This window comes from Ranitomeya imitator, chromosome 9, assembly GCF_032444005.1.
Source record: "Ranitomeya imitator isolate aRanImi1 chromosome 9, aRanImi1.pri, whole genome shotgun sequence".
Taxonomy (NCBI): domain Eukaryota; kingdom Metazoa; phylum Chordata; class Amphibia; order Anura; family Dendrobatidae; genus Ranitomeya; species Ranitomeya imitator.
The window spans coordinates 94,512,581-94,540,379 of NC_091290.1; the positions used below are offsets into that span (position 1 = coordinate 94,512,581).

General features: G+C 45.3%; 1 protein-coding gene across 2 annotated transcripts in view; it reads left to right on the top strand.

Moving 5' to 3' along the window:
- Nucleotides 1-19,205, top strand: part of SYT9 (synaptotagmin 9) — a 2,320,100-nt gene extending 2,300,895 nt beyond the window's left edge. Inside the window, exon 7 of one of the 2 annotated variants that reach the window (XM_069740039.1) lies at nucleotides 18,451-19,205. In XM_069740039.1, coding sequence (XP_069596140.1) covers nucleotides 18,451-18,519 — 69 coding nt within the window. In that variant the 3' untranslated portion in view covers nucleotides 18,520-19,205. The remainder of the gene's footprint in view (nucleotides 1-18,450) is intronic. The other variant, XM_069740040.1, reaches the window with a different exon arrangement.
- Nucleotides 19,206-27,799: the final 8,594 nt, after the last annotated feature.

The window sequence follows — 27,799 nt, forward strand, 5'->3', positions numbered from 1 at the left end:
GGCCCACCCAGACAAACCAGGCCCTGTGGTTTCGGGGGTCCCTCATAGAAAGGGGGGTATTGTCACTGAGGTACCGCGACAGAGTAGTACCAGAAGACTGCAGTGTCTTATGGCTTCTGCTCCACCGCCGAGAAGATGCACTTCTCCAGTATATTGAATGTTTGTTTTCTTTCAGCAGGACAGGGGTTAATCGGCCATGTGGTAATCCCTGCATTCAGCTGTACTTGGTTAACAACTCCACTCTCCTATAAAAGCTAGGCCTTCAGGCCAGATCCTTGTCTGAGATAGTGTTTGCTAGATAGACCTGGAGTAGTGAAGAGCTGGTGTCTGGAGAGCTGGAGGAGTTTATTGTGCTACGGTTGTTTGGTTTGTGCGCTTGGAAACTTCTCATCCTTACCTGCTTTATTTTCTCCCCCCCCCCGTCCTTCACACCATGGTGTATACCTTTGTTATTTGTGAGAGTATATTTGTGTGAGTAGAATTTTCTTTTACCCTTGTCTTTGTTTCCCTGTTTGTCTGGTTGGTGTACTGCGGAATACGGAAGCGCCTCTCTTCCCCGGGTGGGGGAAGGGGACAGATGCAGGGCTGCTGTTAGGAGACAGGGCAAGGGTGGAGTCCCCGACATCCTCGCCATCTGAGGTATCCCGGGGAACAGGGCAAGTTAGGGCGCCCCCTAGAGCTAGGGCCAGGAAAGGTGCCCCTTGTCCCAGTTTACTCGCCAGTCCAATCTTGACAGGGATCCCAGTTAGTGATAAACTTACCTGGAGCAGCCAGTGCCAGGAAGCGGATGCCAAGGCAAACAGGATCATGGGGTGCAGTAAAAGAGGTCTGGATACACGTGATGAGAGCATTATTCTGCCCTGTACAAATCCCTGGTTAGACCGCATATGGAGTACTTTGTACAGCTATGGGCTCCTGTGCTCAGGAAGGATATAATGGAAATAGAGCGAGTACAAAGGAGGGAAACAAAATTAATAAAGTAACATAGTAACATAGTAACATAGTAACATAGTAACATAGTTAGTAAGGCCGAAAAAAGACATTTTTCCATCCAGTTCAGCCTATATTCCATCATAATAAATACCCAGATCTACATCCTTCTACAGAACCTAATAATTGTATGATACAATATTGTTCTGCTCCAGGAAGACATCCAGGCCTCTCTTGAACCCCTCGACTGAGTTCGCCATCACCACCTCCTCAGGCAAGCAATTCCAGATTCTCACTGCCCTGACAGTAAAGAATCCTCTTCTATGTTGGTGGGAAAACCTTCTCTCCTCCAGACGCAAAGAATGCCCCCTTGTGCCCGTCACCTTCCTTGGTATAAACAGATCCTCAGCGAGATATTTGTATTGTCCCCTTATATACTTATACATGGTTATTAGATCGCCCCTCAGTCGTCTTTTTTCTAGACTAAATAATCCTAATTTTGCTAATCTATCTGGGTATTGTAGTTCTCCCATCCCCTTTATTAATTTTGTTGCCCTCCTTTGTACTCTCTCTATTTCCATTATATCCTTCCTGAGCACCGGTGCCCAAAACTGGACACAGTACTCCATGTGCGGTCTAACTAGGGATTTGTACAGAGGCAGTATAATGCTCTCATCATGTGTATCCAGACCTCTTTTAATGCACCCCATGATCCTGTTTGCCTTGGCAGCTGCTGCCTGGCACTGGCTGCTCCAGGTAAGTTTATCATTAACTAGGATCCCCAAGTCCTTCTCCCTGTCAGATTTACCCAGTGGTTTCCGGTTCAGTGTGTAATGGTGATATTGATTTCTTCTTCCCATGTGTATAACCTTACATGGTTATACACCATGCAGATGATACAAAACTATGTAAAGCAGTTAATACAAGAGAAGATAGTATTCTGCTACAGATGGATCTGGATAAGTTGGAAACTTGGGCTGAAAGGTGGCAGATGAGGTTTAACAATGATAAATGTAAGGTTATACACATGGGAAGAGGGAATCAATATCACCATTACACACTGAACGGGAAACCACTGGGTAAATCTGACAGGGAGAAGGACTTGGGGATCCTAGTTAATGATAAACTTACCTGGAGCAGCCAGTGCCAGGCAGCAGCTGCCAAGGCAAACAGGATCATGGGGTGCATTAAAAGAGGTCTGGATACACATGATGAGAGCATTATACTGCCTCTGTACAAATCCCTAGTTAGACCGCACATGGAGTACTGTGTCCAGTTTTGGGCACCGGTGCTCAGGAAGGATATAATGGAACTAGAGAGAGTACAAAGGAGGGCAACAAAATTAATAAAGGGGATGGGAGAACTACAATACCCAGATAGATTAGCGAAATTAGGATTATTTAGTCTAGAAAAAAGACGACTGAGGGGCGATCTAATAACCATGTATAAGTATATAAGGGGACAATACAAATATCTCGCTGAGGATCTGTTTATACCAAGGAAGGTGACGGGCACAAGGGGGCATTCTTTGCGTCTGGAGGAGAGAAGGTTTTTCCACCAACATAGAAGAGGATTCTTTACTGTTAGGGCAGTGAGAATCTGGAATTGCTTGCCTGAGGAGGTGGTGATGGCGAACTCAGTCGAGGGGTTCAAGAGAGGCCTGGATGTCTTCCTGGAGCAGAACAATATTGTATCATACAATTATTAGGTTCTGTAGAAGGACGTAGATCTGGGGATTTATTATGATGGAATATAGGCTGAACTGGATGGACAAATGTCTTTTTTCGGCCTTACTAACTATGTTACTATGTTACTATGTTACATTTATCATTGAGTCATTTCAACCTCACATCTGTAATTTTCTGATCACTCCACTATTTTTCCTCACTCCTCTCATTTTGCACTCACACCTTTTCATTTTCACCTCACACCTCTCATTTTCACCTCATTACCTCAGTATATACATGTTTGTCATCTCCCTTATATATAGTATACATCTGTATGTCATCTCCTGTATATAGTATACTAGATTGTGGCCCGATTCTAACGCATCGGGTATTCTAGAATATGCATGTCCCCGTAGTATATGGACAATGATGATTCCAGAATTCGCGTCAGACTGTTCCCGTCCCTGATTGGTCGAAGCAACCTTTATGACATCATCGTCGCCATGGCAACCATTATGACATCTACGTCGATACTGTGCCCGTCGCTGAATCAGAAACGTGGGATTTCTACGTCCTTTATGACATCATCGTCGCTGTGCCCGTCGCTGATTGGTCGAGGCCTGGCAGCCTCGACCAATCAGAGACGCGGGATGTCTACGTCCTTTATGACATCATCGTCGCTGTGCCTGTCGCTGATTGGTCGAGGCCTGGCGGCCTCGACCAATCAGAGATGCGGGATTTCCTGGACAAACAGACAGACAGACAGACGGAAAAACCCTTAGACAATTATATATATAGATCAGGAGGACTGATCAATATAGAAGTGTCAGGAGGACTGATCAATACAGAAGTGTCAGGAGGACTGATCAATATAGAGGTATCAGGAGGACTGATCAATATAGAAGTGTCAGGAGGACTGATCAATATAGAAGAGTCAGGAGGACTGATCAATATAGAGGTATCAGGAGGACTGATCAATATAGAGGTATCAGGAGGACTGATCAATATAGAAGTGTCAGGAGGACTGATCAATATAGAAGTGTCAGGAGGACTGATCAATATAGAAGTGTCAGGAGGACTGATCAATACAGAAGTGTCAGGAGGACTGATCAATATAGAGGTATCAGGAGGACTGATCAATATAGAAGTGTCAGGAGGACTGATCAATATAGAAGAGTCAGGAGGACTGATCAATATAGAGGTATCAGGAGGACTGATCAATATAGAGGTATCAGGAGGACTGATCAATATAGAGGTGTCAGGAGGACTGATCAATATAGAAGTGTCAGGAGGACTGATCAATATAGAAGTGTCAGGAGGACTGATCAATATAGAAGTGTCAGAAGGACTGATCAATATAGAAGTGTCAGGAGGACTGATCAATATAGAGGTATCAGGAGGACTGATCAATATAGAAGTGTCAGGAGGACTGATCAATATAGAAGTGTCAGGAGGACTGATCAATATAGAATGTCAGGAGGACTGATCAATATAGAGGTGTCAGGAGGACTGATCAATATAGAAGTGTCAGGAGGACTGATCAATATAGAAATGTCAGGAGGACTGATCAATATAGAGGTGTCAGGAGGACTGATCAATATAGAAGTGTCAGGAGGACTGATCAATATAGAAGTGTCAGGAGGACTGATCAATATAGAAGTGTCAGGAGGATTTATCAATATAGAGGTGTCAGGAGGACTGATCAATATAGAATGTCAGGAGGACTGATCAATATAGAGGTATCAGGAGGACTGATCAATATAGAAGTGTCAGGAGGACTGATCAATATAGAAGTGTCAGGAGGACTGATCAATATAGAAGTGTCAGGAGGACTGATCAATACAGAAGTGTTAGGAGGAATGATCAATATAGAAGTGTCAGGAGGATTTATCAATATAGAGGTGTCAGGAGGACTGATCAATATAGAATGTCAGGAGGACTGATCAATATAGAGGTATCAGGAGGACTGATCAATATAGAAGTGTCAGGAGGACTGATCAATATAGAAGTGTCAGGAGGACTGATCAATATAGAAGTGTCAGGAGGACTGATCAATACAGAAGTGTCAGGAGGACTGATCAGTACAGAAGTGTCAGGAGGACTGATCAATATAGAAGTGTCAATCAGAGACGCGGGATTTCTACGTCGATGCTGTGCCGGTCTCTGATTGGTCGAGGCCTGGCGGCCTCGACCAATCAGAGAGCCGGGATTTCCAGGACAGACAGACAGACAGAAAGACAGACAGACAGACGGAAAAACCCTTAGGCAATTATATACATAGATACCTGTGTGTCATCTCCTCCTGTATTAGACCTCGTTCACACGTTAGTTGCTCAGTATTTTTACCTCAGTATTTGTAAGCTAAATTGACAGCCTGATAAATCCCCAGCCAACAGGAAGCCCTCCCCCTGGCAGTATATATTAGCTCACACATACACATAATAGACAGGTCATGTGACTGACAGCTGCCGTATTTCCTATATGGTACATTTGTTGTAGTTTGTCTGCTTATTAATCAGATTTTTATTTTTGAAGGATAATACCAGACTTGTGTGTGTTTTAGGGCGAGTTTCGTTTGTCAAGTTGTGTGTGTTGAGTTGCGTGTGGCGACATGCATGTAGCGACTTTTGTGAGATGAGTTTTGTGTGGCAACATGCGTGTAGCAACTTTTTGTGTGTCGAGTTGCATGTGATAGGTTAGTGTAGCAAGTGGTGTGCAGCAAGTTTTGCGCATGGCGAGTTTTGCGTGTGGCGAGTTTTATGTGTGGTGCCTTTTGAGTATGTGCAAGTTTTGTGTGAGGCAACTTTTGCATGTGTTGCAACTTTTGTGCATGTGGCAATTTTTCCACGTGTGCAAGTTTTGCGTGTGGCAAGTTTTCCATGAGGTGAGTTTTGCACTTGTGGCGAGTTTTGCAAGAGCCTAGTTTTTGCATGTGGCGAGTTCTGCGCGTGGCGAGTTTTGAGTGGCGACTTTTGTGTTTCAACTTTTATGTGGCGAGGTTGGTGTATTTGTGGTAATATGTGTTCAAGCACATGGTAGTGTGTGGCGCATTTTGTGTGTGTTCATATCCCCATGTGTGGTGAGTATCCCATGTCGGGGCCCCACCTTAGCAACTGTACGGTATATACTCTTTGGCGCCATCGCTCTCATTCTTTAAGTCCCCCTTGTTCACATCTGGCAGCTGTCAATTTGCCTCCTACACTTTTCCTTTCATTTTTTCCCATTATGTAGATAGGGGCAAAATTGTTTGGTGAATTGGAAAGCGTGGGGTTAAAATTTCACCTCACAACATAGCCTATGACGCTCTCGGGGTCCAGACGTATGACTGTGCAAAATTGTGTGGCTGTAGCTGCGACGCCTCCAACACTTTTCCTTTCACTTTTTTCCCCATTATGTAGATAGGGGCAAAATTGTTTGGTGAATTGGAACGCGCGGGGTTAAAATTTCGCCTTACAACATAGCCTATGTCTCAGGGTCCAGACGTGTGACTGTGCAAAATTTTGTGGCTGTAGCTTCGACGCCTCCAACACTTTTCCTTTCACTTTTTTCCCCATTATGTAGATAGGGGCAAAATTGTTTGGTGAATTGGAACGCGCGGGGTTAAAATTTCACCTTACAACATAGCCTATGACGCTCTCGGGGTCCAGACGTGTGACTGTGCAAAATTTTGTGGCTGTAGCTGCGACGGTGCAGATGCCAATCCCGGACATACAGACATACACACACACACACACACACACACACACACACATACACACATTCAGCTTTATATATTAGATTATAGGTTCCATGTGAGACGCATGTCCCTAATGCATCAGCCCACAGGCTGCGCCCCTGAGCAGAGGGACACGATAATCTCCTTTTGTCCACCACCCCTACCACCTTTGTAATTCCCACAGTAAATATCGGCAGGCTCCGGCCACCTGCGGCTATTGTAATGTATGTCTGGCCTGCCGCTTTTCTATTGGCCTGCCCTCTGTATCTGTGTTATATATTCTATATATTCTGTGTCCTGTGAGTAAAGTTTTTTGTCAGACTAGAAATACGTGGAGAAGCAGTGATCTTTTATATGCGCCCATGTAACAAAGGAATTCCAGCCAGCGTCCTTCATTCCGACTCCAGCCAAAGCAGAGTGGACCTCCGGAAACACGGGGTGGTACTGCAAGAGGTACCCCAGATTTGTACACCCCATTACAGTCGATATATGACTACAGTGCATTGTGTGCCAGTTTTTAGTTTCTTTTTCTCTGTATTTGCAATATCTTGTTTTTTTTTACAGCTTATTGGTTTGCTATTTGATGCACTTAAACAAGAGACATTGCGTTTTTGTACTAACGTAGCCAAGCACATTATTTATGTCTATATAGATTGGTATCTGCACTTTATCCCTTGGTTATGTTATATTATGCATGATCTGTATGGGGTGAGGGCCACTGGTCCTATATTTAGGTCTTTTAATTGGTTTTATTCTGTGTTTGTCTTTTTCTGAGGTGTTAATAAAGTATTATGATGTTTTTGTACTATCCATGGGTGTGCATACAATTATTGGTCTAGTCTTTTTTCTTCCTTGTTTTGCTTAATCTGTTTTACAGACTAGGTATTGCACCCTGTCCTACTATGAACACAGGGGTGCACCCCTTATATATATATTTATGTATAGATACGGTGAAAGGTACATGGTCTGTCAATCACCCCCAGCACCCCGACGCGCGTTTCGACCTTTCTAGCTTCTTCCGGGGGCATCTGGAGGAGGAGCGGTTCTCTTCTTCTATTTCTACAATATGGCAGGGGGTGATTAATAATTTGCAAATGATGGGTTCCAAATATAAGACTGTGGCTGATTGGAGACATTTGGTGGGTCCGGACCTGTGTGTTGGTGAATTGGTGTGGCAGTCCTCAAGGAACATTAGGCTAAAGGTTCCATCTTGGAAATTGGGTCCCAGGTTTATTGGTCCTTATAAGATCTTAGCCGTTGTCAATCCGGTAGCATTCCGCCTTGCTCTGCCACCTACTTTTAAAATCCACAATGTTTTTCACCATTCACTTCTGAAGAAGTTCATGGCATCTGCAGGACCTTCACCTCTGCCATTTCTCCTGTTGTTGTCAATGGTAATCTGGAGTTCCTGATAGCAAAGGTCTTAGACTCTCGTCTTGTTCGTCGGTCACTTCAATACATGATGCATGGAAAGGGGTATGGTCCTGAGGAGATGATGTGGGTTCCAGCTTCCGACGTTCATGCGACCTGACTGGCGTTTCATGAGGCCCACCCAGACAAACCAGGCCCTATGGTTCCGGGGGTCCCTCATAGAAAGGGGGGTATTGTCACTGAGGTACCGCAACAGAGTAGTACCAGAAGACTGCAGTGTCTTATGGCTTCTGCTCCACCGCCGAGAAGATGCACTTCTCCAGTATATTGAATGTTTGTTTTCTTTCAGCAGGACAGGGGTTAATCGGCCATGTGGTAATCCCTGCATTCAGCTGTACTTGGTTAACAACTCCACTCTCCTATAAAAGCTAGGCCTTCAGGCCAGATCCTTGTCTGAGATAGTGTTTGCTAGATAGACCTGGAGTAGTGAAGAGCTGGTGTCTGGAGAGCTGGAGGAGTTTATTGTGCGATGGTTGTTTGGTTTGTGCGCTTGGAAACTTCTCATCCTTACCTGCTTTATTTTCTCCCCCCCCCCTGTCCTTCACACCCTGGTGTATACCTTTGTTATTTGTGAGAGTATATTTGTGTGAGTAGAATTTTCTTTTACCCTTGTCTTTGTTTCCCTGTTTGTCTGGTTGGTGTACTGCGGAATACGGAAGCGCCTCTCTTCCCCGGGTGGGGGAAGGGGACAGATGCAGGGCTGCTGTTAGGAGACAGGGCAAGGGTGGAGTCCCCGACATCCTCGCCATCTGAGGTATCCCGGGGAACAGGGCAAGTTAGGGCGCCCCCTAGAGCTAGGGCCAGGAAAGGTGCCCCTTGTCCCAGTTTACTCGCCAGTCCAATCTTGACAGGGATCCCAGTTAGTGATAAACTTACCTGGAGCAGCCAGTGCCAGGAAGCGGATGCCAAGGCAAACAGGATCATGGGGTGCAGTAAAAGAGGTCTGGATACACGTGATGAGAGCATTATTCTGCCCTGTACAAATCCCTGGTTAGACCGCATATGGAGTACTTTGTACAGCTATGGGCTCCTGTGCTCAGGAAGGATATAATGGAAATAGAGCGAGTACAAAGGAGGGAAACAAAATTAATAAAGTGGATGGTGAAACTACAATACCCATAGAGATGAGCAAAATTAGGATTTTTTAGTCTGGAAAAAAGATGACTGAGGGTGTTGTGAGTTCTGTTTTTGGGCTCCCTCTGGTGGTTGCTGATGGTACTGGGTGACTTGTCTTTCCTGGGTTTCTGGGTTCCACCTGTTCCATCAGCATATGGGAGTTTCCTATTTAACCTGGCTTTGCTGGCATTTCCTCTCCGGTTATCAATGTATCCAGTGTGTCTTGTTACCTCTGCTCCCTGCTCCTAGAACCTTCTGGTCAAGCTAAGTTTGGATTTTCCTGTTTTGGTGTTTTGCTTTATTTGGTTTTTAGTCCAGCCTGCAGATATGTGATTCTTGCTGCTGGTTGCTCTAGTGGGCTGAAATTGCTCCTCATGTACCATGAGTTGGCACATGAGTTCAAGTAATTTCAGGATGGTTTTTTGAAGGGTTTTTCGCTGACCGCGCAGTTCACTTTTGTATCCTCTGCTATCTAGCTTTAGCGGGCCTCATTTTGCTGAAACTGTTTTCATACTGCGTATGTGCTTTCCTCTCATTTCACCGTCATTATATGTGGGGGGCTGCTATTTCTGTGGGGGATTTCTCTGGAGGCAAGAGAGGTCTGTGTTTCTTCTAATAGGGGAAGTTAGATCTTCGGCTGGAGCGAGACGTCTAGGATCATCGTAGGCACGTTCCCCGGCTACTTTTATTTGTGTGTTAGGTTCAGGGTCGCGGTCAGCTCAGGTTCCATCGCCCTAGAGCTTGTTTGTATCTGTGCTTGTCCTTTAGTGATCCCCTGCCATTGGGATCATGACAGTATAACCGGCCCACAAAGTGTTAATTGTATTGGCTGAAGTAGGAGGATAAGTAGTCTGAGGAAGTTTTTTTTTTTTTTTTTTTTCTTTCTCTTTCTCTCAGAGTTTGCTGCCTAGCCTTATTGCACCTGGCTACTTCCTCCTCCTCTTAATCTTTGAATGGCTTTGATCCCAGCTGTTTATCATGGACGTCCAGAGTTTGGCTTCCAGCCTGAATAATCTTGCCACTAAGGTTCAAAATATACAGGATTTTGTTGTACATGCTCCTATGTCTGAACCTAGAATTCCTGTCCCAGAGTTTTTTTCTGGAGATAGATCTCGTTTTCTGAATTTTAGGAACAATTGCAAGTTGTTTCTTTCTTTGAAATCTCGCTCCTCTGGAGACCCTGCTCAGCAAGTCAAGATAATTATATCTTTCCTGCGGGGTGACCCTCAGGATTGGGCATTTGCATTGGCACCAGGGGACCCTGCGTTGCTTAATGCGGATGCGTTTTTTCTGGCATTGGGTTTGCTCTATGAGGAACCTAACCAAGAGATTCAGGCTGAAAAAGCTTTGTTGGCCCTCTCTCAGGGGCAAGATGAAGCAGAAATTTATTGTCAAAAATTTCGGAAGTGGTCGGTACTTACTCAGTGGAATGAGTGCGCTCTGGCTGCAAAGTTTAGAGATGGCCTTTCTGAGGCCATTAAAGATGTTATGGTGGGGTTCCCTGCGCCTGCTGGTCTGAATGAGTCTATGACTATGGCTGTTCAGATTGATCGGCGTTTACGGGAGCGCAAACCTGTGCATCATTTGGCGGTGTCGTCTGAACCGTCACCTGAGATAATGCAATGTGATAGAATTCAGTCCAGAAGTGAACGACAAAAGTATAGGCGGAAAAAAGGGTTGTGCTTTTATTGTGGTGATTCAGCTCATGTTATATCAGCATGCTCTAAACGCACAAAAAAGGTTGATAAGTCTGTTGCCATTAGTACTCTACAGTCTAAGTTCATTCTGTCTGTGACTCTGATTTGTTCATTATCATCCATTTCCGTCGATGCCTATGTGGATTCAGGCGCTGCCCTGAGTCTTATGGATTGGTCATTTGCCAATCGCTGTGGGTTTAGTCTGGAGCCTCTGGAAGTCCCTATTCCTTTGAAGGGAATTGACTCTACACCTTTGGCTATGAATAAACCTCAGTACTGGACACAAGTGACCATGCGTATGACTCCCGTTCATCAGGAGGTGATTCGCTTCCTGGTACTGTATAATTTGCATGATGTCCTAGTACTTGGTCTGCCATGGTTACAAACTCATAATCCAGTCCTTGACTGGAAATCAATGTCTGTGTTAAGCTGGGGTTGTCAGGGGGTTCATGATGATGCACCTCCAATTTCTATCGCTTCATCTACTCCTTCTGAGATTCCTGTGTTTTTGTCTGACTATCGGGATGTTTTTGAGGAGCCTAAGCTCAGTTCGCTTCCTCCTCACAGGGATTGCGATTGTGCTATAAATTTAATTCCAGGCAGTAAATTTCCTAAAGGTCGTTTGTTCAATCTGTCAGTGCCAGAGCATACTGCTATGCGGGATTATGTTAAGGAGTCCTTGGAAAAGGGACATATCCGTCCATCTTTGTCCCCTTTGGGAGCAGGTTTTTTTTTCGTGGCCAAAAAAGATGGTTCCTTGAGGGCTTGTATAGATTATCGTCTTTTGAATAAGATTACCGTAAAATATCGGTATCCTTTGCCATTGTTGACTGATTTGTTTGCTCGCATTAAGGGGGCTAAATGGTTCACTAAGATTGATCTTCGGGGTGCGTATAATCTTATACGAATAAAGCAAGGTGATGAGTGGAAAACCGCATTTAATACGCCTGAGGGCCATTTTGAGTATTTGGTAATGCCTTTTGGACTTTCTAATGCTCCTTCAGTCTTCCAGTCCTTTATGCACGATATTTTCCGTGAATATCTGGATAAATTTATGATTGTGTATTTGGATGATATTTTGGTTTTTTTCTGATGACTGGGAGTCTCATGTTCAGCAGGTCAGGAAGGTGTTTCAGGTCCTGCGGGCCAATTCCTTGTTTGTAAAAGGCTCAAAGTGTCTCTTTGGAGTCCAGAAGATTTCTTTCTTGGGGTATATTTTTTCCCCTTCTACTATTGAGATGGATCCCGTCAAGGTTCAGGCTATTTGTGACTGGACGCAGCCTACATCTCTTAAGAGTCTACAGAAGTTCTTGGGCTTTGCTAATTTCTATCGTCGTTTTATAACTAATTTTTCTAGTGTTGTTAAGCCTTTGACGGATTTGACTAAGAAGGGTGCTGATGTTGCTAATTGGTCTCCTGCGGCTGTGGAGGCCTTTCAGGAACTTAAGCGCCGGTTTTCTTCTGCTCCTGTGTTGCGTCAGCCTGATGTTTCGCTCCCTTTTCAGGTTGAGGTTGATGCTTCCGAGATTGGAGCGGGGGCGGTTTTGTCACAGAGAAGCTCCGATGGCTCAGTGATGAAGCCATGCGCGTTTTTTTCTAGAAAGTTTTCGCCGGCTGAGCGGAATTATGATGTTGGTAATCGGGAACTTTTGGCCATGAAGTGGGCATTTGAGGAGTGGCGTCATTGGCTAGAGGGTGCTAGACATCGTGTGGTGGTCTTGACTGATCACAAAAATTTGATTTACCTTGAGTCTGCCAGGCGTCTGAATCCTAGATGTTCAATTTTGTGGTTTCATACCTGCCAGGTTCAAAGAATGTGAAGGCGGATGCTCTTTCTAGGAGTTTTGTGCCTGACTCCCTTGGAAATTCTGAGCCCTCTGGTATCCTTAGGGATGGGGTGATTTTGTCTGCTGTCTCCCCAGACTTGCGACGTGCTTTGCAGGAGTTTCAGGCGGGTAAACCTGATCGTTGTCCGCCTGAGAGACTGTTTGTTCCGGATAATTGGACCAGTAGAGTCATCTCCGAGGTCCATTCTTCTGCGTTGGCAGGTCATCCTGGAATATTTGGTACTAGAGACTTGGTGGCCAGGTCTTTTTGGTGGCCTTCCTTGTCGAGGGATGTGCGTTCTTTTGTGCAGTCTTGTGAGGTTTGTGCTCGGGCTAAGCCTTGCTGTTCTCGGGCCAGTGGATTGTTGTCACCTTTGCCTATCCCGAAGAGGCCTTGGACGCACATTTCCATGGACTTTATTTCGGATCTCCCTGTCTCTCAAAAAATGTCCGTCATCTGGGTTGTGTGTGATCGCTTTTCTAAAATGGTTCATCTGGTACCCTTGCCTAAGTTGCCTTCCTCCTCTGAGTTGGTCCCTCTATTTTTTCAGAATGTGGTTCGTTTGCATGGGATTCCTGAGAACATCGTTTCTGACAGGGGATCCCAGTTTGTGTCTAGATTTTGGCGGACGTTCTGTGCTAAGATGGGCATTGATTTGTCCTTTTCGTCTGCATTCCATCCTCAGACGAATGGCCAGACTGAACGAACTAATCAGACCTTGGAAACTTATTTAAGGTGTTTTGTTTCTGCTGATCAGGATGACTGGGTTACCTTTTTGCCGCTGGCCGAGTTTGCCCTTAATAATCGGGCTAGTTCTGCTACCTTGGTTTCTCCTTTCTTTTGTAATTCGGGGTTTCATCCTCGTTTTTCCTCTGGTCAGGTGGAACCTTCTGATTGTCCTGGAGTGGACATGGTGGTGGATAGGTTGCATCGGATTTGGAGTCATGTGGTGGACAATTTGAAGTTGTCCCAGGAGAAGGCTCAGCAGTTTGCTAATCGCCGTCGCCGCGTGGGTCCTCGACTTCTTGTTGGTGACTTGGTGTGGTTGTCTTCTCGTTTTGTTCCTATGAAGGTCTCTTCTCCTAAGTTCAAGCCTCGGTTCATCGGTCCCTATAGGATCTTGGAAATTCTTAACCCTGTGTCGTTTCGTTTGGATCTCCCGGCATCGTTTGCTATTCATAATGTGTTCCATCGGTCGTTGTTGCGGAAGTATGAGGTACCTGTTGTTCCTTCGCTTGAGCCTCCTGCTCCAGTGCTGGTGGAGGGAGAATTGGAGTATGTTGTGGAGAAGATCTTGGATTCTCGTGTTTCCAGACGGAAACTCCAGTATTTGGTCAAGTGGAAGGGTTATGGTCAGGAGGATAATTCTTGGGTGGTTGCCTCGGATGTTCATGCTGATGATTTGGTTCGCGCTTTTCATAGGGCTCATCCTGGTCGCCCTGGTGGTTCTCGTGAGGGTTCGGTGACCCCTCCTCAAGGGGGGGGTACTGTTGTGAGTTCTGTTTTTGGGCTCCCTCTGGTGGTTGCTGATGGTACTGGGTGACTTGTCTTTCCTGGGTTTCTGGGTTCCACCTGTTCCATCAGCATATGGGAGTTTCCTATTTAACCTGGCTTTGCTGGCATTTCCTCGCCGGTTATCAATGTATCCAGTGTGTCTTGTTACCTCTGCTCCCTGCTCCTAGAACCTTCTGGTCAAGCTAAGTTTGGATTTTCCTGTTTTGGTGTTTTGCTTTATTTGGTTTTTAGTCCAGCCTGCAGATATGTGATTCTTGCTGCTGGTTGCTCTAGTGGGCTGAAATTGCTCCTCATGTACCATGAGTTGGCACATGAGTTCAAGTAATTTCAGGATGGTTTTTTGAAGGGTTTTTCGCTGACCGCGCAGTTCACTTTTGTATCCTCTGCTATCTAGCTTTAGCGGGCCTCATTTTGCTGAAACTGTTTTCATACTGCGTATGTGCTTTCCTCTCATTTCACCGTCATTATATGTGGGGGGCTGCTATTTCTGTGGGGGATTTCTCTGGAGGCAAGAGAGGTCTGTGTTTCTTCTAATAGGGGAAGTTAGATCTTCGGCTGGAGCGAGACGTCTAGGATCATCGTAGGCACGTTCCCCGGCTACTTTTATTTGTGTGTTAGGTTCAGGGTCGCGGTCAGCTCAGGTTCCATCGCCCTAGAGCTTGTTTGTATCTGTGCTTGTCCTTTAGTGATCCCCTGCCATTGGGATCATGACATGAGGGGCAATCTAATAACCATGTATATAAGGGGATAATACAAATATCTCTCCGAGGATCTGTTTATACCAAGGAAGGTGATGGCCACAAGGGGCATTCTCAGCATCTGGAGGAGAGAAGGTTTTTCCACCAACATAGAAAAGGATTCTTTACTGATAGGGCAGTGAGAATCTGGAATTCCTTGCCAGTGGAGGTGCTGATAGCGATCTTAGTCGAGGGGTTCAAGAGAGGCCTGGATGTCTTCCTAGATTGTAACCATATTGTATCTTACAGTTATTAGCCTGTAGGAAGGACGGAATATAGGCTGAACTGGATGGACAAATATCTTTTTTCAGCCTTGCTAGCCATGTTACTGTGTTACTATGTTACTATGTTACCAGCCAACTGGTGTCAAAAAATTTGATAACACACTGCAACAAAATTTAAAGAGAGGGTAGAAATGGCAGAATTTGGAGTGCACTTTTCATCTCTGATCCGTGTGATGGACAAACCACTGTTTGAAATAGCTGGCCGGTAGGTAACTATTTTTACCCGCAAACTGGTGTTAGAGGTCGAGTTCCCACCTCTGTACAGGGGGGTTCTTGAGCCATCTCCACTGCGGTCTCCCATTCTTCTCCAGCCAGCGTCTGGCTCAGTCTGATACTGTGCGGATGGTTTCTGCTGCCTTCCCAGGCTCAGCCATTATAGCCAGTACTGGTCAGCGGTGAGCAGACATCCCTGGGACTAAGTCCTGCTTTTTCCCTTCTGAGCATGCCCAAGGTAGGGCCTCTCATTGGAGGTCAGGGGTCACATGCTCAGGTACTGCTGCAGCTCTCATTGGTCCTCTAGGAAGGTCCTGAAGTTGCTCAAGTATTTTAGCAGCTTCTAGCAGCTTCCATTGGTCCTCTAGGAAGGTCATGTAGCTGCTTCAGCTATAAAAGGTTTGCATGGCCGCACGGCCATGCGCTAGTATCAACTAAAGTTCTGTGCTCTGCGCCAGTGTGGTCTTATGCATGTGGATTCAGGGTTTGGCTGAAATAAGCCTCTAGAATACCGGCACCTCCAGGTGAGGAGTTTTGTGTGTGTGGATTCAGGGCCCGGCTGAAATAAGCCCTTGGAATACTGGCACCTCTGGTGAGGAGTTTTGTGTAAGCTTTGTTAACTGCAAGATCACTGTTTAGCTGTTTATTCCATTTGCTAGTTGTTCCCCTGTGAGGTTAACAGGGCACAGCGTTCTCTTTTCCCAAGCGTCTCTGTGAAGTAACAGAGTTCCCTTATACCGCCATATAGTACCGCCATCTACTAGCAGCAGGTTCCTCTCCTGCACGGTGGACCCCAGGTTGCAAACGCACTTACTATTATATATTTACTCGGTGCGTTCCGCGAACCCTAACAACTGATGTAACAAATTTTACTAACACACTGCAAGAAAATTTAAAGGGAGGGCAAAACTGGCAGAATTTGGAGCGCACTTTTTAGCTCTGATCCGTGTGAAGGATAAACCACTGTTTGAAATAGCTGGCCGGTAGGTAACTATTTTTACCCGCAAACTGGTGTTAGAGGTCGAGTTCCCACCTCTGTACAGGGGGGTTCTTGAGCCATCTCCACTGCGGTCTCCCATTCTTCTCCAGCCAGCGTCTGGCTCAGTCTGATACTGTGCGGATGGTTTCTGCTGCCTTCCCAGGCTCAGCCATTATAGCCAGTACTGGTCAGCGGTGAGCAGACATCCCTGGGACTAAGTCCTGCTTTTTCCCTTCTGAGCATGCCCAAGGTAGGGCCTCTCATTGGAGGTCAGGGGTCACATGCTCAGGTACTGCTGCAGCTCTCATTGGTCCTCTAGGAAGGTCCTGAAGTTGCTCAAGTATTTTAGCAGCTTCTAGCAGCTTCCATTGGTCCTCTAGGAAGGTCATGTAGCTGCTTCAGCTATAAAAGGTTTGCATGGCCGCACGGCCATGCGCTAGTATCAACTAAAGTTCTGTGCTCTGCGCCAGTGTGTAGATAACTATTGTTACCAGCAAACTGATGTAAAAAAAATTGCTAAAACAGTGCAACAAATGTTAAAGGGAGGGCAGAAATGGCAGAATTTGAAGCGCACTTTTTATCTCTGATCCATATGAAGGACAAACCACTGTTTGAAATAGCTGGCCTGTTGGTAACTATTGTTACCAGCAAACTGGTGTCAAAAAATATGCTAACACAGTGCAACAAAATTTAAAGGAAGGGCAGAAATGGCAGAATTTGGAGCGCACTTTTTATCTCTGATCCATATGGAGGTCAGAACTTGAATGGACTCTCTTGCAATATGCACTGCAGCCTGCCACATACACTGCCTGCCTGCCTAGCACTGATATCTATGCAGCTTTATCAGGCCTCAGAAGGACTGTTAGTTGAGATGGATATGTGTATCAGATATGGTATACCCACACTAAGTTATGACCAAGCAAATCTCTCCCTAGCTCAGCAGCAACTCTCCAGACACAGCCTGATGCAGGAGCAGACCGTGATGAGCATGGTGGTGTCAGGTCTGATATAGACCTGAAGATGCAGTTCGGCTAGCAAATCACTGTAATGCCACAAGCAACATGGCTGCAGCATTATAGTGTGTGGCAGAAATTTCCTGCATGTTCATTGGCTCTCTAAAGAGAGCCCAAAATGCAGGGCGGGGACCCGAGCTCTTGCCGAACAACCCCGGAAATACTAAGTGAGCTTTGAGCATCTCGGACAATGAGATGCTTGGGCGAGTACAGAGTAGTGACGAGCATGCTCGCTCATCACTGGTGCTGACCAATTGATATACCATTAATTGTTGATGGGAGATGTGATGAACTGGCATGTAATAGAGTGTTCATAGCAGTTGGTTTCCTGAATACATCAGTCTCAATTTGACCCTGTGGAAAAACTAGAATATTAATGTCCAGGAAGCTGAGTTGATGTTCATATGAAAACGTGAGTCTAATATTTCTGCCATTTCAATTCAAGCTTGTAACAAATTCATTCAAATGCTCAGCGGTACCCTCTCAGACAAAAAGCATGTTGTCGATATAGTGGATACAATAGTGCACTTTATCAATCTGCTCAACAGGATTACTGAGAAAAATGTTCTTCTCCCAGCACCCAAGAATAAGTTTGCATAAGATGGAGCACAGGCCGCCCCCATAGCGGTTCCCTGCAGCTGGAGATAGACCTGATTGTTAAATAGGAAGCAAATGTGTGTAAGTACAATTTTACGAAGTTGCAGAATAAATTCAGATAATGATTGGTCAAAATCTCCAGCCGCAAGGAACCAGGAGACGGTACTGAGTCCGTCATCATGTTTGATTGAAGTCACATCTGCACAAGTAGCATGTTTTCTGGGATGCAGAGTCCATCTAAACTGCGAAGTGCAGCTGTGGTGTCCTTGATGAAAGAAATAGTGGCTACCAAGGGCTTAAAAAAAATCTATAATTAGACATGCCAGTTCGCAAATTCCCTCATTCCCAGAAACTAATGGGTTAATTGGGTCCTTATGAAATTTTGGGATTAGGTAAAGTGTAGGCATCTGAGTTTTAATGGCTAAAAGCGTGTTCATTAATTTTTTGCGAATAATTCCTGCCTCAAAGGCCTGAATTATGATGAGAGCTGATATTTTTAGCCTCAGGGGGTACACTATCCATGGCCCTTTCCTAAGCTATTAATATCAGCCCACATCTTTCTGCATAGCCTTTGCTGGTTATTAATTAAAGGGGGGCCCTGCATTATTTTTTTAGGGTCCCCCATGTTAATAGCCAGTTACATTTGTAATAAGAAGATATTTTAATGTCATATCTAATTTGTTTTTATTAAATTAACAGTGTTATTCTATATGTTCTTTTCTCATCTAGTGGTCTACCCAAAATGCAGTAAACTGCAATGGATCATGCAATTCTCTGAAGGGTCCATCAACTCCGTGAGCACAGTTAAAATATGTCAAAGAATGGTCAAGCACTGGCTTTAAGGTTTACCACATATTTTCAAGTCAAAAGAAATCATTTGGGGACTAGAAGATATAGAAGACCAATAGTGGCAATTCTGGCACCAAGAAAAAGTTGTTGTTATTTGTTATTTTAGTAATGTTATTCCTATACTTTTTTCCTTTCCTCTTACTAATGTTATTACTAGATTTTGAATGTTTTTTTTAATGGCATGGTGCTTAGCATAAACTTGTCATTTGACTTGTGCTCTTTATCTAATGACATTGGATCATCCACATGAACAATATTAATGTATTTCCTTGTATTTGCTTAAGTCACTAGATTCAGTTTTATCATTGTTTCTATATTGGAAAAAATGTCATTCTTCTTAACTCGTGTTTTTGTAGTATCAGATGAGATTATTTAATAAAAAAGATGTGAACATGCACACTGCAATAGGAACCTACATTACATTTTTTTCCAGACAGAGATATCATTATTCTTTAATTCAATTGCACCACATAATTTTTGCTAAAACTAAAACAATAAAACTTATTTGCAACAGAACACCAACTGACTGTATCAATTCGTACTGAAAGACCACATTCTAATGGCTGTATTGAAGCTGTACAGTGATAATAAAACATCTACATTGTATTGACCAATATGTTGATGGAGTAAAATTTTCCAAAAGTAGAAGTTTTTGTAGGAATTTTACTCAATGGGTAGCATATAGTGATGAGTGAACGCGCTCGCCACAACTCGTTACTCGTCCGAGTATCACGGTACTCGTCATACTCGGCGAGCACAGAGCATTTTTGAGATTACTCGGCGTGAACTGGGGTCTCCACCCAGCATTTCTGGCAGACTTTAGAGACCCAATCATGCTGCAGAGATTGTCTGCTAGGCCATGAAATGCCGCAGCCATCTTTGTTGTGGTCGTGCAGTGATTAGCTTGGCCGCACAGCATCATCACGAATATAAGAGACCGGGAGCAGCCCTGCACACCGCATTCAGCTCCAGATTCAGGGAGTGTAGGGAGAGCTGTTGCTGATATAGGGTCAGAATCGTGCTTTTTATAGTTGGTGTAGGTCTGCAACTGTTCAACTCCTGAGAAACCAACAGTGCTTTTTATGGCTAATTCAGGGGTCCCGAAATTGCAGCACTAGGTAGGCAGGGGAATCTATATGCACATATCCACATCAGTGAAAGGCCTGCAGACACTGTATGTGCATACATAGCTGTCACTGCATACCTCCAAAAGCTCCATTACCATCTGCTGCTGCTTATTTAATATATATTTAGCTGCATTTTTCTGTGGCTTTTTTGTTTTTTCTTCACCTGATACCTGCTCCTTTTATTCTAAAGCAATCCATAGCCCCCTTATTTTAACATTTATATGTTTGTTCACGCTGCATACTACAGCCAGGTTATTGAAATCTAAGAAGGTGAAAATCTACCATTTTTTTTTTACCAAGACACCAGATGTGAGTACGCCCAAAAATCTTTTTTTATTTTTGCATCATAGCCATCTTGTTGACAAAATTTTGTTGTGCCCCCCAAAATCAAAGCCACATTTAGATCAGTCTGTTATCTGAGGCAGACGGCTGGTGTATCGGTGGTGGAAAAATCATAGCTTTGCAGGCATACGTATCATAGATCTGTGTGCAAGCCTTGTCTATGTTTTTATCTAAAATTCACCAAACTTCCCACCCAAAATTTATACAGTCTATGTCAGGTTGTGTCCTGGTGTATCTGTGTTCAGTGGCGTAGGAAGGGGGCTGTGGGGGGTGGGGGGGGCTTGCCGCCCCGGGCGGCACAATGCGGGGGGCGGGCATCTAGCCGTTCAATTTGTGCTGGTACAAGCATCTTCTCAGTCAGTGCAGGGTCAGGCAGTGCAGGCACATAGGGGTTAAGAACGCAGCCAGCGTGACCTGTTTGTGGGCGGAGAGAGCACGTTCTCCTGCTCTGCTCTCCCGCCCGCCCCTCGCTGGCTGCTGAACTTATCAGATTCAGGCAGATTCCGGAGGAGCTCCTTGCCGCCCTGAGTGAGTGCGATGTATCGCTGTATTCTGACAGTTTGGGTGACCTGGGGCGGCCACAGCTGATATACTGTATATTATATACTTCAGCAGCCGCCCAGGCCCCCAGCACCTGTCCTGTATATGTATATACTGTATCTGTACAGCCTGTATGACAGTATATATAATATATATACAGGACAGGTGCTGGGGGCCTGGGCGGCTGCTGAAATATATACACTGCACAGTACCATCACTCCCCTGTATTTATACACTGCACAGTACCACTGCCCTGTATATATACACTGCACAGTACCACTGCCCTGTATATATACACTGCACAGCACTGCTCCTCCTGCCCTGTATATATACACTGCACAGTACCACTGCCCTGTATATATACACTGCACAGTACCACTGCTCTGTATATATACACTGCACAGTACCACTGCCCTGTATATATACACTGCACAGTACCACTGCCCTGTATATATACACTGCACAGTACTGCTCCTCCTGCCCTGTATATATACACTGCACAGTACCACTGCCCTGTATATATACACTGCACAGTACCACTGCCCTGTATATATACACTGCACAGTACTGCTCCTCCTGCCCTATATATATACACTGCACAGTACCACTTCCCTGTATATATACACTGCACAGTACCACTGCCCTGTATATATACACTGCACAGTACTGCTCCTCCTGCTCTGTATATATACACTGCACAGTACTAGGGTTGAGCGAAACGGATCGTTCATTTTCAAAAGTCGCCGACCTTTGGCACAGTCGGGTTTCATGAAACCCGACCCGATCCCTGTGTGGGGTCGGCCGACCGCCATCTTACTGCTGCTGATCTGAGCATAGGGAGAGGTTGCTGCCGCTTCGTCAGAAGCAGGGATAGCGTTAGGCAGGGTCCATTACCCCCAAACCGCCTGTGCTGTAGCGATTTCCACTGTCCAACATCACCTTTTGTTTGCAGGGACAGTGGAAGCTACATTTTTTTTCCTCAGCGCTGTAGCTCATTGGGCTACCCTAGAAGGCTCCCTCATAGATGCATTGCTGTGTGTACGCCGCTGTGCAAACCAACTGCTTTTTTAAAAGCACAAATCCTGTTGTTCCTTCCTTTCTGCACAGCTATCTTTTTTGTTTGTCCACCCTTTTGATTTAATTTGTGCAGCAGTCCACTCCTTGTTATTGCTGCCTGCCATACCTGCCTGAGATTACTGCAGGGAGATAGTAATTGTAGGACAGTCCCTGTTTTTTTTTTTTTTTAATTCCCCCTGAAAAAAAATCAATAGTGGGAGATTAATCCTGGCATTTGTGCTTGAGTGCCAGTCGTGTGTGCCATCTCTCTCCAATTGTGGGGCACAGAAAGCCTAGTGTCTATAATCCTTTTTTTTTTTTTTTAATTCTCCCTAAAAAAAAAGTAGTGGGAGATTAAGATTGGCATTTCTGCTAGAGTGCCAGTCCTGTGTGTGCCATCTCTCTCCAATTTTGGGGCACAGAAAGCCTAGTGAGTAATACTGGCCCTGATTTCTTGGCAATTCTCCCTAACCAAAAAAAAGTAGTGGGAGATTAAGATTGGCATTTCTGCTTGAGTGCCAGTCCTGTGTGTGCCATCTCTCTCCAATTTTGGGGCACAGAAAGCCTAGTGTGTAATAGTGGCCCTGATTTCTTGGCAATTCTCCCTAACCAAAAAAAGTAGTGGGAGATTAAGATTGGCATTTCTGCTAGAGTGCCAGTCCTGTGTGTGCCATCTCTCTCCAATTTTGGGGCACAGAAAGCCTAGTGTGTAATACTGGCCCTGATTTCTTGGCAATTCTCCCTAACCAAAAAAAGTAGTGGGAGATTAAGATTGGCATTTCTGCTAGAGTGCCAGTCCTGTGTGTGCCATCTCTCTCCAATTTTGGGGCACAGAAAGCCTAGTGTGTAATACTGGCCCTGATTTCTTGGCAATTCTCCCTAACCAAAAAAAGTAGTGGGAGATTAAGATTGGCATTTCTGCTAGAGTGCCAGTCCTGTGTGTGCCATCTCTCTCCAATTTTGGGGCACAGAAAGCCTAGTGTGTAATACTGGCCCTGATTTCTTGGCAATTCTCCCTAACCAAAAAAAGCAGTGGGAGATTAAGATTGGCATTTCTGCTAGAGTGCCAGTCCTGTGTGTGCCATCTCTCTCCAATTTTGGGGCACAGAATGCCTAGTGTGTAATACTGGCCCTGATTTCTTGGCAATTCTCCCTAACCAAAAAAAGCAGTGGGAGATTAAGATTGGCATTTCTGCTAGAGTGCCAGTCCTGTGTGTGCCATCTCTCTCCAATTTTGGGGCACAGAAAGCCTAGTGTGTAATACTGGCCCTGATTTCTTGGCAATTCTCCCTAACCAAAAAAAGTAGTGGGAGATTAAGCTTGGCATTTTTGCTAGAGTGCCAGTCCTGTGTGTGCCATCTCTCTCCAATTTTGGGGCACAGAAAGCCTAGTGTGTAATACTGGCCCTGATTTCTTGGCAATTCTCCCTAACCAAAAAAGTAGTGGGAGATTAAGATTGGCATTTCTGCTAGAGTGCCAGTCCTGTGTGTGCCATCTCTCTCCAATTTTGGGGCACAGAAAGCCTAGTTTGTTTGTTTTTTTATTTTGGTTTTTAAATTCTCCCTGAAAAAAAATAAATAGTGGGAGATTAATATTAGCCTTTGTGCTTCTGTGCCAGTCCTGTGTGTGCCATCTCTCTCAAATTGTGGGCCACAGAAAGCCTAGTGTCTGTTTTTTTTTTTTTTGGTTTTTAAATTCTCCCTGAAAAAAAAAAAATAAACAGTGGGAGATTAATATTGGCCTTTGTGCTTCTGTGCCAGTCCTGTATGTGCCATCTCTCTCAAATTGTGGGCCACAGAAGCCTAGTGTCTGTTTTTTTTTTTATTTTGGTTTTTAAATTCTCCCTGAAAAAAAAAAATAAACAGTGGGAGACTAATATTGGCCTTTGTGCTTGTGTGCCAGTTGTTATGAACAGGTGATTCAGAACCACAATGGACCTGGTGGTTACGAGCACAGAAAATGACCTGATAGTTGCTAATCACATAGGACGAGCTCTGAGACGTGGGAACTCTGCTGACCGCAATCCCTAATCCTATCACACCACACTAGAGGTAGCCGTGGATTGCTCCTAACGCTCCCTATGCAACTCGGCACAGCCTGAGAAACTAGCTAGCCCTGAAGATAGAAAAATAAGCCTACCTTGCCTCAGAGAAATTCCCCAAAGGAAAAGGCAGCTCCCCACATATAATGACTGTGAGCAAAGATGAAAACACAAACACAGAGATGAAATAGATTTTAGCAAAGTGAGGCCCGACTTACTAAATAGACCGAGGACAGGAAAGATAGCTTTGCGGTCAGCACAAAAACCTACAAACAACCACACAGAGGGGGCAAAAAGACCCTCCGCACCGACTAACGGTACGGAGGTGCTTCCTCTGCGTCCCAGAGCTTCCAGCCAGCAAGACAAACCAATATAGCAAGCTGGACAGAAAAAATAGCAAACAAAAATAACACAAGCAGAACTTAGCTTATGCAGGGCAGACAGGCCACAAGAACGATCCAGGAGAAAGCAAGACCAATACTGGAACATTGACTGGAGGCCAGGAACAAAGAACTAGGTGGAGTTACATAGAGCAGCACCTAACGACTTAACCCCGTCACCTGAGGAAGGAAACTCAGAAGCCGCAGCCCCACTCACATCCACCAGAGGAAGCTCATAGACAGAACCAGCCGAAGTACCACTCATGACCACAGGAGGGAGCTTGACCACAGAATTCACAACAGTACCCCCCCTTGAGGAGGGGTCACCGAACCCTCACCAGAGCCCCCAGGCCGACCAGGATGAGCCAAATGAAAGGCACGAACCAGATCGGCAGCATGAACATCAGAGGCAAAGACCCAGGAATTATCTTCCTGACCATAACCCTTCCACTTAACCAGGTACTGGAGTTTCCGTCTCGAAATACGAGAATCCAAAATCTTCTCCACTATATACTCCAACTCCCCCTCGACCAAAACCGGGGCAGGAGGATCAACGGACGGAACCACAGGTGCCACGTATCTCCGCAACAATGACCTATGGAATATGTTATGGATGGAAAAAGAAGCTGGAAGGGTCAAACGAAAAGACACAGGATTAAGAACCTCATAAATCCTATACGGACCAATGAAACGAGGCTTAAACTTAGGAGAGGAAACTTTCATAGGAATATAACGAGATGACAACCAAACCAAATCCCCAACACGAAGTCGGGGACCCACACAGCGCCTGCGGTTAGCGAAACGTTGAGCCTTCTCCTGAGACAATGTCAAATTGTCCACTACATAAGTCCAAATCTGCTGCAACCTATCCACCACAGTATCCACACCAGGACAGTCAGAAGACTCAACCTGCCCTGACGAGAAACGAGGATGGAAACCAGAATTGCAGAAAAACGGCGAAACCAAAGTAGCCGAGCTGGCCCGATTATTAAGGGCGAACTCAGCCAAAGGCAAAAATGACACCCAATCATCCTGATCAGCAGAAACAAAACATCTCAGATATGTCTCCAGGGTCTGATTGGTTCGTTCAGTCTGGCCATTTGTCTGAGGATGGAAAGCCGAGGAAAAAGACAAATCAATGCCCATCCTAGCACAAAAAGCTCGCCAAAACCTCGAAACAAACTGGGAACCTCTGTCAGAAACGATGTTCTCCGGAATGCCATGTAAACGAACCCCATGCTGGAAGAACAATGGCACCAAATCAGAGGAGGAAGGCAATTTAGACAAGGGTACCAAATGGACAATCTTAGAGAAGCGATCACAAACCACCCAAATGACCGACATTTTTTGAGAGACGGGGAGATCCGAAATAAAATCCATAGAGATATGTGTCCAGGGCCTCTTCGGGACTGGCAAGGGCAAAAGCAACCCACTGGCACGAGAACAGCAGGGCTTAGCCCGAGCACAAATCCCACAGGACTGCACAAACGAACGCACATCCCGTGACAGAGACAGCCACCAAAAGGATCTAGCCACCAAATCTCTGGTACCAAAGATTCCAGGATGACCAGCCAACACCGAACAATGAACCTCGGAGATAACTCTACTCGTCCATTTATCAGGAACAAACAGTTTCTCTGCTGGGCAACGGTCAGGTCTATTAGCCTGAAATTTTTGCAGCACCCGCCGCAAATCAGGGGAGATGGCAGACAAAATTACCCCCTCTTTGAGAATACCCGCCGGCTCAGGCAAACCCGGAGAGTCGGGCACAAAACTCCTAGACAGGGCATCCGCCTTCACATTTTTAGAGCCCGGAAGGTACGAAACCACAAAGTCAAAAAGGGAGAAAAACAGCGACCAACGAGCCTGTCTAGGATTCAACCGTTTGGCAGACTCGAGATAAGTCAAGTTCTTGTGATCAGTCAAGATCACCACACGATGCTTAGCTCCTTCAAGCCAATGACGCCACTCCTCGAATGCCCACTTCATGGCCAGCAACTCTCGATTGCCAACATCATAATTACGCTCAGCAGGCGAAAACTTCCTGGAAAAGAAAGACTCATGGTTTCATCACCGAGCCATCAGAACTTCTTTGCGACAAAACAGCCCCTGCTCCAATCTCAGAAGCATCAACCTCGACCTGGAACGGGAGCGAAACATCTGGTTGGCACAACACAGGGGCAGAAGAAAAACAACGCTTCAACTCTTGAAAAGCTTCCACAGCAGCAGAAGACCAATTGACCACATCAGCACCCTTCTTGGTTAAATCAGTCAACGGTTTAGCAACACTAGAAAAATTATTGATGAAGCGACGATAAAAGTTAGCAAAGCCCAGGAACTTTTGCAGACTCTTCAGAGATGTCGGCTGAGTCCAATCATAAATGGCCTGAACTTTAACAGGGTCCATCTCGATAGTAGAAGGAGAAAAAATGAAACCCAAAAATGAAACCTTCTGAACACCAAAGAGACACTTTGACCCCTTCACAAACAAAGAATTTGCACGCAGGACCTGAAACACCATTCTGACCTGCTTCACGTGAGACTCCCAATCATCCGAGAAGACCAAAATATCATCCAAGTATACAATCAGGAATTTTCCAGGTACTCTCGGAAGATGTCATGCATAAAGGACTGAAACACTGATGGAGCATTAGAAAGCCCGAATGGCATAACCAGGTACTCAAAATGGCCCTCGGGCGTATTAAATGCTGATTTCCATTCATCGCCCTGTTTAATACGCACAAGATTATACGCACCACGAAGATCTATCTTGGTGAACCAACTAGCCCCCTTAATCCGAGCAAACAAATCAGATAGCAGCGGCAAGGGGTACTGAAATTTGACCGTGATTTTATTTAGAAGGCGGTAATCAATACAAGGTCTCAACGAACCATCCTTCTTGGCCACAAAAAAGAACCCTGCCCCCAATGGCGATGACGAGGGGCGAATATGACCCTTCTCCAAGGATTCCTTTACGTAACTCCGCATAGCGGCGTGCTCAGGTACAGACAAATTAAACAGTCGACCTTTAGGAAACTTACTACCAGGAATCAAATCGATAGCACAATCGCAATCCCTATGCGGAGGTAGGGCACTGGACTTGGGCTCATCAAATACATCCCGGTAATCTGACAAGAACTCTGGGACCTCAGAAGGGGTGGATGATGAAATAGACAGAAATGGAACATTACCATGTACCCCCTGACAACCCCAGCTGGACACAGACATTGATTTCCAATCCAATACTGGGTTATGGACTTGTAGCCATGGCAACCCCAACACGACCACATCATGCAGATTCTGCAACACCAAAAAGCGAATATCCTCCTGATGCGCAGGAGCCATGCACATGGTCAGTTGGGTCCAATACTGAGGCTTATTCTTGGCCAAAGGCGTGGCATCAATTCATCTCAATGGAATAGGATGCTGCAAGGGCTCCAAGAAAAACCCACAGTGCCTAGCAAACTCCAAGTCCATCAAATTCAGGGCAGCGCCTGAATCCACAAATGCCATGACAGAAAAGGATGACAAAGAGCAGATCAAAGTGACGGACAAAAGAAATTTCGACTGTACCGTACCAATGGTGGCAGACCTAGCGAAACGCTTAATGCACTTAGGACAATCAGAGATAGCATGAGTGGAATCACCACAGTAAAAACACAGCCCATTCCGTCATCTGTGTTCTTGCCGTTCAGCTCTGGTCAAAGTCCTATTACATTGCATAGGCTCAGGTTTATGCTCAG